Source organism: Poecilia mexicana, unplaced genomic scaffold, assembly GCF_051168715.1.
Source record: "Poecilia mexicana isolate PSO_F unplaced genomic scaffold, ASM5116871v1 scaffold_10, whole genome shotgun sequence".
NCBI classification, from domain to species: domain Eukaryota; kingdom Metazoa; phylum Chordata; class Actinopteri; order Cyprinodontiformes; family Poeciliidae; genus Poecilia; species Poecilia mexicana.
The window spans coordinates 21007326-21025342 of record NW_028263379.1 but is presented as its reverse complement, the minus strand read 5'-3'; the positions used below and the strand labels follow the sequence as shown (position 1 = coordinate 21025342).

Sequence of the window (18017 nt, the reverse complement as noted above, 5' to 3'; positions counted from 1 at the left end):
ACTGTCTCCTCCTTTGACAGCAACTCCGTATCATTTGGTTTGGAAGGAAAAAAAATATTTTAGCTCCTCATCAATTTTTTTTAAATGCATTTATTTATTTACATACTTTCTTTATGGTTCCTTCACTTCCTGCACACTTCTCATGTTAAATTAATTCTCAAAAGAGTAGACACAAGGAGCCCGTTTGCAGAATCGCCTGCTGTAAAACCATTTTGACGTTTTCATTCACGTTGACTTCTTTTTAATGTATGTAGCGCACGTTTAGAAAGCACTGAACATTTCCCCCCCTTTTTTTTCAACCTTCTGGATCATTTTTAAAGCAAACTTTCCTTTTAACCCGAGGAATCCGATTCAGCGGGAGTTCATTAGCTGCACTGCAGAGTCTCTAACGCGGCTGCCTTCGTGTTGCTGGAAATCAAACAGGTTTTGTGCACCTGCGGAGGAAAACACTTTGAAAACCAGCCTCTTTTCATTGAAAGAGTAAAATGAAAGTTAAGAAGTTGCCGTGCCACGCCGGGCTGTAGACACACATCGGAGAGATTCATATTCCATGCGTGTACATTATGCCGTTTCTCATTGTGAACGTTTTACCTGGTAGGTACCTACTCACTCTCTCTCTCTCTCTCTCTCTCTCTCTCTCTGACAAGCATGCAGACATCATCGCTGTGTGACTCCTTGATGAGACTCTCACGCAGCGGTTCGGCTCTAAATTGAAGCTCAAACTGAGCGCCGTCAAGCCGACTCCCCATCTGATTGACTTCCAGCCGATCTCCCAAAGGCAGTGAGGAAAAAGTTCAGAGTGTGATGACTTCTTCGGTGCTGCAAAATGAATTTTAATGAGTTTAGCTCTCAATGCGTAAGAGATAAAAGGCCCACTTAATTTCTCAGCTTTTGCTCTCTCTCTCTCTCTCTCTCTCTCCCGCTCTCAAAGCAGCCAATAAGGTCTTATCTCATGGCCAGCAGGGCAAATCCTTTTAAAGGTGGTCTTATTGCAGACGCTTCGGTCTCATTGTTCTTGTGTCAGATGTCGGTGCCCGGTGGCTTTTCACTGCTCGCTATGGGACATGAACACAGAATCCTATTCATTTTCTATATGCTTATTCTCTGACATCAAACACGTTGGCTTTCTCCACTAAACGCTGTATGTGCTTGGGTTTTTTTTTTCTTTCCAGAGATAAACTGAAAAGCATAAGCTCTTTATTCTTTTTTTTTTGTGTGTGTGTGAATAAATTTTATGCTAAACAGATGCAAATTTATTCAGAAACAAACTCTGTATTATTTATTTTATCCTCTTGTGAGAAAACATTGCAAATTCTCATCTCTAACAATTACGACCATATTTAGATGTCGGCCAAGAAAAGACCAATTCTTTACAGAGCCTCGCTTTTGCAGTATTCTGTGTGATTTTTTTTTCCTTCTCGTTGTCTCATCACAACCACAACTGTCAGTGGATTTTATTTGCAATTTATGCGATTGAACCAAACAAACAAAAAAAATTGGAAGAAGAATAATTTTCTTCTTATTTTCCATCTGTCCACCCAACAGCTCCACTGTCTAAACCCGCGGGTCCAGGCAGGTTGCAGGGGGGCTGGTGCCTCTCTCCAGTGGGACGGGGAACCAGTCCATCACTGGACAAGATAGAGACCCAAACCCACAGACACACATAAATATGTTTATCCATAAGGTGGTTTTATTAGTTTTTAATTGACGTTTTCATATCAAATGTGGGGTTGAATAAAATCCAAGATATAGATTTTATTTGCAAAAAAATAACTAAACCTCACTCATTTTACAATGGTGCTGCTTTGTGTTGGTCATTCCAATAGAAGGCACTAAGAAATCCACAATCTCTTCTCAGCCGGCTATGCTTTGGTCTACGCAGTTCCTCCAAACGTCAGCCTTGAGTTTCTGCCAGTTCCGTTCCCAGAACCGCGGTGCGTGTGGGCTCCAGTGTCAACAAAGTGCCTTTTTATAGCGTGCAGCGCGATGGTCAAGCTACATATCTGTTAGAGGCTGTCAGTAAGCTGCCCCTCATCCAGGGAAACAAGGAGCCTCCGCTGTCATATTTAGCATGACTGGCGTGGGGAATGTCTATAAATCCAGCACTCATCGCCGTCATCATCTTGGTTATTCCATGCTTCACTGAGGCCCCGTGCAATATTTTGGCACAAATGCGATCGTAAATATTTTAGTCTATAAACACAGAAGGAAATGTTTTTTTGAAGCAACTCGTCCTATTTTGTTTAATTGTTACTTTGCATTTGTGTTGGCAATTATTAAGCCCTAATAAAGTCATAATTGAAGGTTTAAAGAATAGTGGCAAGCAAGACATCAAAGCTAATTTCTTAATCTTTTTTAATGTTGATTTTTGTTTCCTGTTAGTCAAAATTAAAGTCAGACTTTAAAAAAAAAAAGAGTGTGAGATTATACCACTATAATAAAATGTTAATTTATTTTAAGGCTTCACATATTTATCAGGAATGGGAACGAAATGTTTACGTGCCCAATTTGTGACGCCTGAGGTCGGTGAAATAATGAAATATTATGAAATATTTAGTTTTATAGAGCCTCATAAATGCATTGGAACCCACACAGCGATTAGAAGAATGCATGTTTTATTTTCCTCTGGTTATCCCCTCACTGTCCTTCTCAGAAGTCGCTTTCTCAAACACTGGAAATTCAACAGTGATTTGTCGTGAATGCGATAACTCCACGTGTCACAAACCGCTAAGCAGTGAGTCTGAATAAGCTGAAGGGGAAGTGACTGATTCAGTTTGATCACAAAGGCGGAGCTGCACAGAAGCTGGGACGTTCTTTGGCAAAATGCTTCCTCTACGAAACAATTCTCCTTAATAAACCATTAAAGAGCAGCAGCATCAGCAGATGAATATTTGTGACTAAGAATGACTTAACGTTTACTTTCCGAGGCCAGGAGGCTTCCCACTGGGAGACGGAGGCAGGCCAGGGCAAAATCAATTTCCAATCTCAGCAGAGATAAAGACAAAGTTTTTTTCCCCCCACTAGGCTTCTGCTGAGTTCAGGGAATCAATTTGTGAGAAAATACAACGTGATAAAAAAACAAAAAAAAAACTCACTTGAGTTTAAACAGGGCAACCAAATTTAGAAGTCATTACTTAAAAGGTGAAGCTAAAGCAAATTTGGAGTTAATCTGCATTTGTTACATGGCGGCCTGAACAACTGAGAGCTGTGTAATCCCAATAGCTCAGGGTGGGAAAGGTCAGAAAATGGAGGACCAACCTGCCTAAACAAGAAAACACAGCAATGATGATGATGATGATGATGATAGCTACCTCATCAATTTCAAAGGTGCCTCCACAAAATCACTTGTGTGTTTGTTTGCATCTATGTTTGCAGTGGATGCTTGGCCTTCCTGTGATAGTGTCTGGACAAAGTTGCTGCAAGCTCACACAAGCACACGCGCGCACGCAGAGGAGATTCGGTTTTTACAATCAAAGCAGCCCGAGGTCAGGATGTAAATCTTTGCACTTGCCCCCACCACCCTAATCACCTTTTTATAACCCCACAAAAACACCCCCTCATTTTGTCCTTACTGCCTTAGCTCTCTGCTAAAATAAACCCAGTGAGGTAAGTGCCGGAGGCATCCTGAGATGAGTTTTATACAGTCTGTTCCTTCAGGGCTGAGGAGTGTCCGAGCTGAGCGGAGAAGCATCCCAGATCCGTAGTGGGACGAGGAACAAAACCCAGAAGAAAACGAGAAGGAAACACAGGTAAGGCTGCAAATAAAGGCTTTCTAATCATTTGTGCGCTTTGACATGAGGCACGATTAGACTTAACAGAGTGAAATGTATCCAGGGACACCGTGTGTAATTTTTGACGCTATCTGGTCAGAGAAATGTTAGCGAACAACATGCATATGTCATTAAATAAAATTAAAACCGATATACAACTTCATACCTGAGGCAAGTGTTTGGCACCAACAATAACGTCATTCTTCTTGAAACTGTTAAAGAGATTTGCTCTATTATTCAGTATTTATGTAACACAAATCCCATTTTAAAAAGTTTAATTTGCTCAAATTATGTTTAAGGCGTCAAATAAACAAACTGTTACCCGAGCACATACGGAACATGTTTTTGTAAGAGAAGGAGGATATAACTTAAGGGGTTACTCAAACTTAAGGGTTCGTAATATTCACACAACAGGAAGGAGCTTTTGCATTTCAATTCATGGTGTGAAACTATGGAACAAATTAAATGAGGAGTTAAAACTTAGACATATGTAAACCCAGATAAAATGGAAAATTAATTAACCGATGTTTATTTGTTTCATTTTTATTTGATTTAATAACGAGGGTCCATCTGAAAATATGGTATGAGTTTATGGAGTAAGGAGTTCATAAGTTTCTGACCTCGACCTCCTTTTCGAGCAAGTTAAGATTATTGTGGTACAAAAATGTGTGTCTTTTGCATTTTTTTTATTCATGTGTGTGATTTTATACTTCTATCATCTTCAAAATACATAAATAAACAAATGAATATTGATTATACAGCCTGATCATGATTAAGTCAAAACCACTGGAGATGCATTCTGGAGTGGATGGCTTGACGAGGCAGAGGATGCTGCAAGCCAAAGCGCTGTCTCAGGAGGCCAGAGGAGGTAAGAACTTAAAGGACCGACACAAGGGATTTATGTTCACTGTTGGGTTTTTGGGACAATATGGCCAGGAGGGCAGCAGAAGCACATAAAACACAGAGAAGTCCTCTCTCTGTTGCAGCTCAAACAACTTTTTTAAGACCTTATGTCCACGTCAGGTCAGTAGGAATATGTTATGTTATGCAGTTTAAAAACTTTCCAAACTGTGAGGGTACCTGGCTCTACACCACAGCTGGCTACGATGATGTTGCTACTGGAGCTTAATTAATTAATGTAAAATTACTTATTTTTTATAGAGACTGAACTGCATATGGTCAGCGTCGATTCAAAAAATAAAATAAAAATACATAAACTCGTCTGTCTCTGTCCTGAAGATTACTTTTTTTTTTGTAAATCTAAAGAGGAAAAGCCGGAACAGGTCAACGCTGTTCAGCGAACGCAACGATGGGACTTGAGGCACAGCTGCCTGTGAGCACATATGACCACTTAGCACTGAAAAGGCTACAATTCATTTAACTCCTTGTTCTGTCAGACATAAAGTGAGATCACAGCTGGGTGTGTCAGGTGTAACCGAACCAAACATCAAAGGGTGTAGCTTCTCTTCTTGGAAACAAGTGGACACTGATACTCTGAAATCCTCGGAGTGGTAACGCCTGCATGGCCAGCTGGGACTATCCCAGCTGGGCTGCTTGCTACTCCGGTCCCGTCCGCTAGTAAGGCTTTGAAAATTATTCTCCTAAACTCAGCAAAACGTGACTCCCACCGCTGAATTATACACAGGCTGATCAAAGGCAGCTCCTCTAGGGTGGCATGGGCCCAGACTTCTCCCAACACTTATCATGTGCGAGTAAAAAGGACCATCTGCTCTGACACAAGTCTTTCATCCAAAGATCCTATTTATATGCCCAGTTTCCCATTTAACTCTGGAGCACAACAAACATTACACACCACTTGACATCATCTCGAGGCTATTTCAGGCCATCCATCATGCCGCCATACAACCTAAGAAGGGACCCCCTGAGCAAAAACTGCATGGATACTTAGTGACGGCACACATGCTTTGGCTTTTAAATATCAGTCCAGCTCAGCTGTTTCATGTTGACAGAAACAAGAAGAGCACTTGGGACTTCATGACTTGCCAAGTGTCCTTTTTTTTCCCCCCTTTCTGCTTTCCCTGTCTTTGTAAATTGTTGGAGTTAAAGCTGATTCAAATTTATGAATTGAAATGTGGAAGTACTTGTGTTATGAGAAAAGTCTGACTTTTTCAAAGCTTTAAATGATTTCAGACAGCAGGAAAAAAGTCATTTTAAATCCTGTCGTTTGATTTGTAAATAAAAAAAAAAAAAGCTGTTTTGCATTTAAGACAAGCAAAGCCCTCCAAGAAAGGATAAGGCAAGAAATACTCTACTCAAACTGAGTAGTAAAAAAAAATCTGTTTTCTGAGAACAAAATGAACAGGGAATCTTCAACATATGAGTGGATAAATAAATAATGATACAAAAACAACATGAATAAAAAAACTGAACAGGGTTTCTATATATGTATTACTGTACAATGAATATAAGTACAACGCTGAAGGAATCTGGATGCGCAAATAGAGGATGACTGAACTTAAAACCATTAGTTTTCAGCCCCATAACAAATAATGCATTACAATTATATTTATTGTTGCCTCTTTATAAAAGGCAACAATAAAGACATAGATTTACATTAACTACCATAGATTTAATTTTAAAAAAGCACATGTTCACCTTATAGCCAAAGAATTAATTCTGATGCACGAGGGATGGATGAACCATTAGATGAAGTTTAAAATATGCCATGCTTGTTGTTATGAGTTATATGCCCACTTACTGTTTGGGTTAGAGATTGCTTTTAGATCTTATAAGCTCTTGCAAAGGACTGAACATGATCATTTCTATTCATTTGTGGCAACCTAAAAGCCACAAATAAATTAATGTATGCACTGCTACTTGCTTCTGACAGATCTGAACCTGGGGAAGAAGATCAGCGTACCAAAAGACGTGATGATGGAAGAGCTGAACCTTTCCTCCAATCGAGGCTCTCGCATGTTTCAGGAGAGACAGAGGAGAGCCGAGAAGTTTACGCTAGAGAACGCTGCCAATGGACCTTCCGACACAAACGTAAGAAATAGAAAACAACAGACGCATTGTAAAATGCTAAAGTATTCTTTTTTTTTTTCCTGAGTTTATGTGATAAACTACGCAAAGAGTATTATTATTATTGTGATTTGAGAGAAAAACAACACATAGTTTTCATTCTTTTTGCTCAAGATAATCAATTTTAAGAGTTTGTTGTTCACTCCATGAATCTGGTCTTTATGGGAGAGGAGGAAGAAGACTAAAAGAATGGATAAAATATTTATTTCATTTATTTCCTTCGGCCAAAAGGTGAGGTATAAATTTGCCATTATTTCAAAAAACGTTTTAATATTGTTTTGGGGTACATTTCTTGTTCTGCACACTATGTGACCAGTTTTGAATTTGACATAAATTCACCTGTATCCTACCCCGTAAACTATCTGTTTTGCTGTTTTGTTCAAAGTGGGTGATGTGTTTCTCCAAATCTGCACACATTTAAAGTTAAATATAATGAAACCAATGAACCTGATGCGTGGCTCAGAAGAAAACCATTATTCCTGTCTCAGCTTGTAGCGCGTTATGTCAGGACACAGCAAGCCCCAGTACTCCAGTCAAATTAGACCAAAATAGAACATTGTGGTCAAAATGCTATTTATGGTAGGAAAATAAGTCTGTCCATCACCCCCGCCATGGTGATGGCTACGACACACTGTGGGTATTTTTTTGTCACAGTAGGGACAGTGAAGCTGATCAGAGTTGATGGGAAATGGGTGGAAGAAAGAGCCTGCAAATGATTTAAGGGTGGAGGTTCGCCTGAAAATGATTAGATTAAAGCTTAGTCGTGTGTTAGTTTAGTCCAGTCAAGTCCGGACATAAGTCCAATAGAGAATCTGTAATAAGACGGCACAAATGAATTCCAAGGTGATCTTTAGCAATTTCATGCACTGGAGTGAAAACCATGTGCCATTTTCCTTTCACTTCACAATTGCAACCTACTTTGTATCGCATTATCCCATGAGGCTCTACATTTTTTTTTTTGGTGTCTTATTAACAAAGCAGATTTTTTTTTAGCTATGTTCCAATCAAATATTCAAATAATAAAAAAAAATGTATACAAATATACATTAAACTCAGGTCTGCATTAGTTAGTATTTAATGAGTGGACGTCTTTGGTAGGCGTATCGTATTCCTGAGGTTAAACATTTGATAAGCTTTCCCACGGTTGCTGTTTCAAGCAGAGTAGCATCACTGTTACAGCCAAAGCATAAAGCCAGTCTTGTATACATTTACAGGAACCCTAATCAGTGTGTATCCTGTAGGCTCATCTTGAACTCAGTCCCCCCCTGCAGTCAGTCTCCATGCCGCAGGGAGGAAAAGAGAACCAGGCTTTCTCCATCCCCGGTAAGCACAGCCTGGTCATGAACCTTCAGAAGACTGTAGCAAAGAAGGGCAATCCCAGTGTCCTGGCTCCAGGTAAATGGTAACACGCTGCGGAAAAAAAAAAAAAAAAAGGACAAGCTCAGACTGCGCTTTCAGCATTCCCGGCGCTTGAGGAATATGCATGGACACTGTTGCACCACGACATGCCAGAACTCACCTTTCCAATCGCACTCCCAGCACATTAATTTGTTTTATTATAATCAGAGCCAGGGGAGCTGGCAGTTTGTGGAAAGCAATTATCTTGTGAGCATCTTTGCTGAGGGCTGTTGTATATTTGGCCTGGCAGAAAGCACTGCTTCCAGTCTGACTGATGAGCAACTAAGCTCCGTTTATTATCAGGGATTCACACTGAGGTCTCATTACTGTCATTCCTATTGCTGACAGGAGTGACATCAGAGAGATTTGTATGTAAATTTTTATCCCCATGCGCTTCGAAACAGCATGTTATTTTTATTCAGGGTGTGGGGGTTGAATTTAATTGAACAGTTTCTCAACTGAAAGTACTCGAAATTACTCAAACACATCCTTGGCTTTACTTTGGGTTGGATCCTGCTTCACTGCTATCACGTTTTCTTTTTTTTTTTCTTGGCCAGGCTACTCTGGGCCCCTAAAGGAAATTCCACATGAGAAGTTCAACACAACGGTAATCCCCAAATCCTACTGCTCCCCATGGAGGGAAGCTTTGGGAGGCAGCGAAGAGCTTCTGAATACGCTCAACACCCAGCTGCCACAGCCCCCACAAAGACTACAGCCTGCTAACTACAGGTGCTTCAACAGGTAAATCCTTCCCTCCATCACCTGATAGGTCTCTGCGAGTGAATCAAACACATAAGTTTTTTTGAAGCACGGACGCCGAGGCCCATCCGTCTCCAAATAGACCCACGGATGACCTAACCAAAGAGATCCATTATCATCTGTTCCCCCGGCTCCGGTCCATGTTTCCACAGGTTGAAAATGAATCCAGTGTCTGGCTTTCAGCTCCTTGGACTGTGGCAGCATGGTGGTTATTTTCATCTCTGGGCCTTGACAGATGATCCACAGGAAGGAGGGGAGAGCGGGGGTCTACAAGCTTTCATGACCCAATAAGACATATAGCACACGGAAAGGGAATCGTCTTTCACATGACATGCGTGCAAGACAGAGCAAATGTGAAGCCAAGGCAGATGGGGAGATGAGGCCGGCAGGCGAGACAAACTGAAAGAAACGCTGTCAGTCAAACTGATTCAGTCAGCCTGTGAGGAGGAACTGCACCCCCTGTGGAGAGATCCTCTTACATCCTTAAGATTATTATGAAATTACAGCGTCTTAAAGCTGAACTCTATTCGTCGGGAAGAGAGGTTGAGTTCAGGGCGCACCCAGTTTTACTGGTGTTAAACCCTGGTGGGTTTAAAAAAAAAAATAAAAATCTAGTTTGAAGCAGTGCATATCATGTGTCATGTAAAAGATTTTCCCTGTTACCTCAAGCAGAGCTACTTGATATAACCCTCTTTTATCCACCTCCCTCCCCCCCACCATTTTCACAGAACTCCGATGCCATTTGGCGGCACAACGGCCAGCAAGAGAGTCATCCCAGTTATTGGCTTTGAGGCCGTGGAGCCCCAGAAGCTTCCCGGCGTCGCCCTAGACCGCATGTGTCGACGGCCAAACTTCAACAGAGCGCCGAGGGGATGGGGTCTAGACTACAGCCCTGAATCTAATGAGCTATGAGTGACTTAAGCACAAGCCTCTCTCCTCGAAACGGTCCCTCTGTTGATTGCAACAATTGAAAGGAGAAGTTGGAAGAAAAGAAAATAAGACTCCAGCATAATAGTGGTTTGCTACCAATGAGTGTTGTGAGCATACAGAGGCAGGCGATGATGGGCAGAGTCACAGGTTCACAGTGCCTTGCAGAAGTATTCACCTTCACCAGGGATAGGTTGTAAAACTAAATCCCATGTTTTTGTACGTCCAACAGAGCTCTTACATTCTGAAAATGTAAGAGGAGCTCTATCAAGACAATGCCGTCTACCTAACCCAACAGGCCATAAGAGAGGAGTACGATTCAGAGAAGCAGCAAGGAGTCTCATAGTAACTCTGGAAGCGCTGCAGAGGTGATGCCTATGGTGAAAGAAACTATTCACGGTGCAACTGTGGGTCGTGCATTGCACGTATGGCCTTTAAGGAAGAGCAGCAGGAAGGGGAGCTAAAGAATCCAAGTAGTGAATAAAGGAAACGTGTGGAAGACCATGCTCTGGTCAGATCAGGCACGGAATATTTTTTCACCTACAATCAAAAAAGCTATTTTCGGTGGAAACCTAACCACCAATCCCATGCTGAGACAAAGCTATTTTTATCTGGGATACAGAAACCTGATGCATCCTAAATATTTAGTTTTAATGGTTTAGATTAAAGCAAATTCATGTGTTTATAACAGTCTAGTCGATGCTCAGGCCTGGATCTAGTTAACACTCTGTGGAAAAATTTGAATATTGCCATCTGCAGATAGTTTCCATCTACTTTGACTGAGCTGCAAAGAGTAGGCAAAGTATCAATATCAAGATGTGCAAAGCTAGTTTCTGTCATTGCAGTACAAGGTGGTCGATCAGAAACACATGCTCCATTTTTCAGATTTTATTTGTAAAAAGACTTTAAAACCATTTATCAACCTCCTTCCGTCTCACACACATGAAGTGTGTGAGATGGTGTGTAAAAACTGCATTACAACAAAGTTCATAGTTGTGACAAAATGTAAACATGTTCAAGGGAAATGAATACTTTTGCAAGGTACTGCATGAAGTGATCCCAACATATTTTGACTCATCAAAACCCATCTGCCTCTCTAAACGGTATGTAGTAATAAATGTACGAGAAGATAATTATTGACAAGGGCGTCATTTTAATGAGAAGTGAAAATATGTAAAGAAAATTTTACAATAAAGTCAATATGATGTTCAAAATGAGATGGTGTCCAATAAAAAAAAAAAAAAAATCAAACTAGATGAAAATGAACAGATTTAAAAATACTTCTCAGTATTCAACTCCAGGTGAAAAAAAAAAAAAAAAAAGCAAAATGAGACGGAAACAAATTTACTCCAAAGACTAAATTCTTATATGTACAATGGTTCCATGTGGTCCTGGTCATATCGGCCTCATGCCCAGAGGCTGTTTTAACTGTTTGCTATTCGTTAATATTCCATAGTGCGACCAAAGTCGTCAAGTTAAACCCTGTCACCTCTCATGGCACAGAATTCATTTGCAGCTCTGTAGGTTGTATTAACAGGAGATAACTAATTCCTGTGCAGCGTGTTTTTTTTTTCTGGAAGCAGTCCTGTGGCCCGTAGAAGCCTTGAACATGCACACAACCAACCAGGTTTGACATGAGAAACGCCAGAGAAATCTAAATCACAGCCCAACGTCACTCCGCGTTGGTGGCTATTCGGTGTGGCGTGAGCCGTGTGCCGAGTGGGCACCCATGCGCTGGGGATCCTGGGACGGGTAATGGATTGTACCAGGGGGTCTCATTGTCAAGGGAGGGGGGACAGGTGGGGCCATGGGACCCATGGGGTGAAACATCGGAGGGCCATAACCTGAGGAAAAATAAACAGTTTACCATCTTAGGCATCTGCATTCACTCTGCATCAGTGACACTGATCATGATCTCCTTCTACCTGGTGGAGGGGGGTTTATGCCTGGAGGTGGCGGTATAGCAATGTTCATGATGGCAGGTGAGGAGCTCGGGTCAAGGTTGAAATAGTTTGCTGGAGCCTCTTCATCGAGAGCTGGTGGTGGAGGAAGTGCTGACAGAAAGAGGGGAAACAAAGCCTGTCACGGTCTACATGTATTAGGGCTGTATCTTACGATTGCTTCAGTAATCGAGTATTAACGATTAATCTGGAAAGAAAATTGCCACATTTTGTACAATATTAGAAATATTTTAAAAGATCCAAATAAACAAACTCCTTATTTAAACAAGATGCCAAAACATAGCCTTCCACAAGTGTATTCTAGATCATTTGTAGCAAAGGATGCATCTGAAACTAAATAAATACTTCTACCATCAACGTGTGAAAAACTCAGCCCTTTCTGCTTGATTTATTAATACAGTGTAGGGCAAATCTAATTATTATTTTTGGATTAACTTATCAATAATCTCAAAGGAAAAAAATTATTAGTAGAAGACTTTTTCTTTTCTTTTTGCAGAATTTGAACCGGATAAAGCAAAACCTGTGCCACCTGAGTTCTGGGTAGAATATGTTTACAGACAAAGTTTTTTTTTTTTTTTTTAATTCCAAAATGTGCATATTTTTGTAGTTTTGACTTAGTTACTGCTCTGAGTAAGTTGCTTTTTCAGCAAATGGCCTTTTTAGAGTTTGTATACTTTAGTTAATGATTAATTTATTACTAAATTAGTTGACGATTACTTCAATAATTGATTCATCACGATTAATCGTTTGAGTCGTACGTGTATATTGAAACTCTTCCGGTGGCTGCACTCACCTCCGGGCAGGCCAGGTACAGGATCCAGTATGGTTCCCATTTCACTCACTCCCTCCTTTCCATCCTTTCCTCTGGCTGCCTGAGACCTAAGGAGTCACACCATCTGCATTAGACGTCCGTTCATTAAACACAGGGTAGCAGCTGAAAGCAGCATTCGCCACAGACAATCTTCGTCTCCAGCCAACTCTCACTGCGTCAGTAATAGTCACCTTTTAACAGCCCTGTAGTTACCAATTTACTGACACTTGTAACAGCAATGCTGGGATTAGCTCAGGCTGCTACACTCATTCTCCTTGAAAAGCACCTGGCATTTAACAAGCACATTATAGCACATCCCTCAAAGTGGCTCTGCTTGGTGCGGCTGCACGGGAGTTCAGAAGCGACTTACCTTCCCCACTTGACAGTGAGCCTCCGTCCATTAATGATTAGTTTGTTAAAGGACTTTTCTGCAGCCATCTCTGCTGCCTGCCGAGTGGCGAATTGGATGAAGGCACACTGCTGCCTTTGGACTATAGTAATGGTGCGAATTTCTCCAAATTGGTAGAAGTGACCCCTGTAGTGATAAAGAAACAGTTTGCTTAACAAAAGATAATGTCACCTAAAGACTATGAATATAAAATTCACTATCTGAAGTTGCAACAGCGCTTGCAATAAAATACTGACTTGAGATCCCCGTCTGTTACTGTATCTCCCAGGCCTCCTATGTAAAGAGTGCTGATGGACTTGTCCTCTGGTGGGTCCAGTCGGGGCATAGTTGAAGCCCGCTTCAATAACTTGTCAGCAACTGGGTCATTGATGCCGTAATAACGATCTTTAATGTTCTGGTCAGCCAGAGGGTCATCAGGATCTGTAGGCTTCTCGTGCCTGCAGGTAAAAAAAAAAAAAAACAAGAAAAGAAAAGAAAGAGGAATATATCACAAAAATAGAAAATAAATGTCAGACTGAACACTACACACACAAAAAAACGTGTATTAAACCTTTTATACAATGCTGACACAACAAAAAAATATTACAAACAAAACAGGACACACACCCCTCAAATGAGTGGTCAAGTTAAAAATAAAACTAAAAAATGGACAAAAATTAGTTAAAAATGATAAAAGTAATGTACTCAAGTAAGCTGATAATTTTATATGTGAACATGGTTGAAAATAGTCAACATAGGATTGCCATAAAAAAGACCAAGTAAAAATGTACATAGCAATATTATAAAGTGAAAATATAGAAATAAAAATTATTTATTTCGAATTATTGTTTAATTATTTGTTTCGAATTGACTAAGAATAACAGATATAGAGAAAAAAGTAAATAAATAAATGCATGTTATTTTATTCAGAAAAACTACAACACTTTAATCCATTCTTATGTCTTCAGGAAGGTCATTCAAAGGCCTATAGATCAACAAATGGTAAACAGATGTCTCCCTGTTTTAGTTTGGAGTTTTGAAATATTTAAACACATGCTACCCGAAGAAAGGATTGTTCTGGAGGGCTCATGCAAAAATAAAAGAAAAAAATCTGACAAACAAAATAAACTAGCTAAGACCACTGAGAGCTTTGTAAACAAGCAAAATGACTTTAAAATCGTCAACTTACCAAGTAGCAAAATAGGTTTCATTTATGACAATTCTACAATTCTTTGTGATTGTAGTTAATCACAAAGACAGCCTAATTGACTACTCAAAATAGTCCAAAAAAAAAAAAAAAAAGATTTAGTCATAAAGCCCACCTATAGGGACACTCTTCTCCTCTCTTACACTCCCCCTTCACCCAGAAGGAGCAAATATGAGGCCGGTTCCTCTTGTAATACGGCGTAGTTCGGGCCAATTTGAGTAACATGTCGCTGGAGCTTGGAGCCTTACCAAGCTGGCCTACCGGTCGAGTGCCATCAGAATTGGCTATCTGTAAACACATATTTAAACAGAATCAATGACTGAGAACTGAAAAGTCAGCAAAGCAAACGACAAATTGGAGAATAAAGCAATTTTGACAAATTACATTCACAGGAAAATCATTATTGAACTGATCCTCTGAAGTGTTTCTGGTAGCTGGAAAGGAAATTATTAAAAAAAATGCTGATACTACGTGGTAAACTATGTGCAAAAATTAGCAGAAAATAAATGTTTTGCTTAATTATAATTACTGCATGTATAAAAACTTGTTTTAAAGAGCAGTTATTTTGCAAGGTTACCTCTCTCTCCATGTTCTGTGTGTAGTACTCTTTGTTCACATCAGACCTGGGAATGTCGTCTTTAACAGTGAGGCCGGTGTCTCTGACCTGGATAGGCAAACCTGCCAACCACAAGATAAAACAGGAGGGTTAAAACCAACTTATGTTGTGTAAAACATGTCACACTGGTCAAACTTAGAGCAGGCAATCAAAGACTCACCATACTCCAGGTCAAGAAGGCATGTCTGACAAACGTTCTTCATTTTACTGCAGGTCTGACAGACCTCCGTCTTCTTAAAACGCATCCGTGTGCCCGGGCACCATCTGAACACGGTGAAGGGCCGAGCACAGATCTGATGGTCGAAAATGAAAACCTCAGGCATGTTCTTACAATCAAAATGTTGCATTATGAAGATTTCTCATTACATAGTGTAATCCAAGGTCAGGGTTGCAAAACATACCTTGCATTCTTTTCCATATTTCTCCTTGGTCTGTAAAATGAAGCAGGAACATGTTTACACCCCTAGAGCTATAAGCATGAGTTCAGTTAGCACAACATCCAGAACATAAAATCTTACCATACGGATGTAAGGATTCTCCCCTAAACATGTCTGGCACAGAATTGGGAAATCCTGGAACAGAAAAATCACAATGGGTCTTCCTTATGCAAGAAAACAACCACATTTTCTATTTTTATCTCTACTATGGACCAGGATTCTGTGTATTTAGCAAAGCTAGAATTAATGTGTACGTTTTCACCTGCTGATTTATTCACATTTTGTGAGTACTCTCAAGCTCACTTTTTGCTTCAGTATTGAGGCATATTCAAATGTGTGAACAGAACGAGTCCTGAGTCAAGCTCTCTCTCACTTTGCCATCTGTTGAAGGATGCTGTTTCAGTCAAAGTGCTTGCAGCTGAACATGACCAGGATTTAATCCATCCATTTCACACCATCAGCCAAACATCTAAATATAAGCGGCTCTGGTGATTTAAAACGTCAACTACATATTCTAAGGTTACAACCTTAATAGTCTGGTGTTTTAAAAAAAAAAAAAAAACTAAGATCAAACACCTTGTCGCTAAAAACAACGTATTTACAGCTGTATCAAGTACTGCAACAAGCGGGCAAAAAGTACTGTTGTGTTTTATGTCCTAAACTAGCTGTAACAGACTTAAACTCGAGATCTTGCTTAGCTGCTTTATATGAAAAGTTGGTGCTAATGTCAAACTGTTAGCTTAGGTATTTCCCTCTGAGGGCCACGCGGATACTATATTTACATTTCTAAGTTAAAATTATTAATTCATCTGATTAAATTGTAATACCACTGCAAAGTTGTGAGGTCAGTATTTTAAATACAAATTCTGAATGTAATATTTTACCGGACTGCGATTATTTTAGCCCTGTCAGCCTCCTAGCTAACCTTTTTAGCTTAAGTAGCTAGCTCTAATATAGCCCGTGTTCATATGAAATTCCAAGATAATTCTTTAGAGATCGACCTGGGAAGTTATTACTTCGCTCGTTTATCACTGAGACAATAGAGCGGTTTTCATCTATATTCAGTTAATATTCGCACAGCAGCCAACCGCGACATACAGATAGATGCTAACCTATAGCAGCCACGCTACAATAGCTAGCCGACAATGGCTAACGGAAACTACTACTCAAACTGAAGTAGTTTTAAGAGCTACTAAGTGTTGAGTTTTGGCTGCTACATATTTCATTCATTCCTACTCACTGTCGTAGAAAAACATAACATTGATTCGACATACCGCGTCTTCCCAGTTCTGCCTGTTGTAGGTGTTAGAGCCTAGGGAGGTCGCCATTTTGGAAAGTGTAAGCCAAACTTCTCAGCTAAACAGCTCAAAGCTAGAGAAATTACAGCCGCAGTACCTAACTTTGCCTTCAGGTGTCGCTCTGGTTCCAAAATAATTGAACAAATATGGCTTTTTGAAATGTTGAATTAAAATCACATTACATGTCAATTTTTATAAGCACGAATTTATAAACGCAACCTTATCCGTTATTATAAAAATGTAATACAAATAGGAAAAATTACTAATTCTAATAATTGTTCCTATCTCTCTGTCTACATATTAAAGAGAGAGAATGAATGAGACAATTTATTGCTGTGTTAGTGAAATAAACATTTCAAGACAAACACAAATAACTAAAATACAACATGACAGGAGTAATTTACATTGACACAACAGTTTGCTTAGACCAAGAATGTGAAAGATATACGATTATGTTGTTCTTCAGTTGCAACATCACAGGTATATATTTTACGTAGTTTTGCCTGCATTAGGTAAATGCAGGAGAAATACATTTAGCAAAGTCAAAACTAACATCCTATTGTACAGTTTTACATATCATTTGAGGCTTCTTTTTCCTTTCATCCAGCATGCAACTGCTGACTCAACTTTCATGTAAGTGACGAACAAGAGGAAGAGATGGATTCACAGATCCCTCAGAGGTAATGTCGTCTATTTGTAATTTATCCATCCACTTGCCATTGATTCGTCCACCTGGCTCAATTCAGGACAGGGTGTCTTTATTGTGTAAACCTCAGATTAGAGGGGCAAATGATGTCAAAGATTACAGCCGCAGGGCATTAAATCCTGGAAGTTTACTTAAGTTTAGAGGAAGGTTGTCGAGTCAAAGGGCAGAGATTATTAGATACAAACCCAGGGAGCTGCCATAGTCTTCTCTCTTTCAAACAGAGACCTGACATAGTATTATTTACTGTAATAATACTATGATGACACAGAATAAATAGAAAAACAATTTCGGTCTCATTTTATTATGGCGCCAAAATAAAAGTCCTGGGAATCGCCTTCTCCAAAAGTCATGTGACTCTCTTAAAGTGTCATGTGACATGGACGAGACAGCCAGAGCTGTTTTCAAGGAAGACTTTGTCTGGGATTTAATCTCTTAGTAATGAAAAACACACACCTCTTTAGTCACAAGGTTTGTTGTTTAGGTATGTTAGAACCTTGTGTTCATCTTCTTTAAGTGAGGTTTATTTGTATGACACATTTCAGCAATAGGGCTTTACCTATAAAAACAGACCATGTACAAACAAACAAAAAAAAATCACTACATTACAGTAGCAAAATAAGGAAGAGCGACAAAAAAATAAGTAGCTCCTACTTATAGGAACTCAGAGTTCAGCAGTTTTGCAGTTTTCTTTAAG

General features: G+C 39.8%; 2 protein-coding genes across 3 annotated transcripts; one reads left to right on the top strand and one right to left on the bottom strand.

Moving 5' to 3' along the window:
• The first annotated feature begins 3527 nt into the window (after window positions 1–3527).
• LOC106905156 (myozenin-2) lies at window positions 3528–11113 on the top strand. Of its 2 annotated transcripts, none has more exons than XM_014969789.2 (6): window positions 3528–3749; window positions 4532–4638; window positions 6622–6779; window positions 8057–8210; window positions 8771–8954; window positions 9701–11113. In XM_014969789.2, exons 2-6 carry the CDS (start codon window positions 4539–4541, stop codon window positions 9882–9884), a joined length of 780 nt encoding a protein of 259 aa, XP_014825275.2. In that variant the 5' UTR covers window positions 3528–3749; window positions 4532–4538; the 3' UTR covers window positions 9885–11113. The 2 variants fall into 2 exon arrangements, with proteins under 2 accessions (XP_014825275.2, XP_014825277.2); XM_014969791.2 differs by having other exon boundaries at window positions 3565–3749; window positions 8057–8138.
• Window positions 11033–16693, bottom strand: rbm22 (RNA binding motif protein 22). Its single transcript, XM_014969788.2, has 11 exons — window positions 16594–16693; window positions 15401–15454; window positions 15284–15313; window positions 15043–15175; window positions 14844–14944; window positions 14382–14554; window positions 13317–13517; window positions 13042–13206; window positions 12654–12739; window positions 11825–11953; window positions 11033–11743 (listed from the first exon to the last, which is right to left on the bottom strand). The coding sequence occupies exons 1-11, from the start codon at window positions 16645–16647 to the stop codon at window positions 11589–11591; spliced, it is 1281 nt and encodes a 426-aa protein (XP_014825274.1). The 5' UTR covers window positions 16648–16693; the 3' UTR covers window positions 11033–11588.
• Between the last annotated feature and the right edge of the window lie 1324 nt (window positions 16694–18017).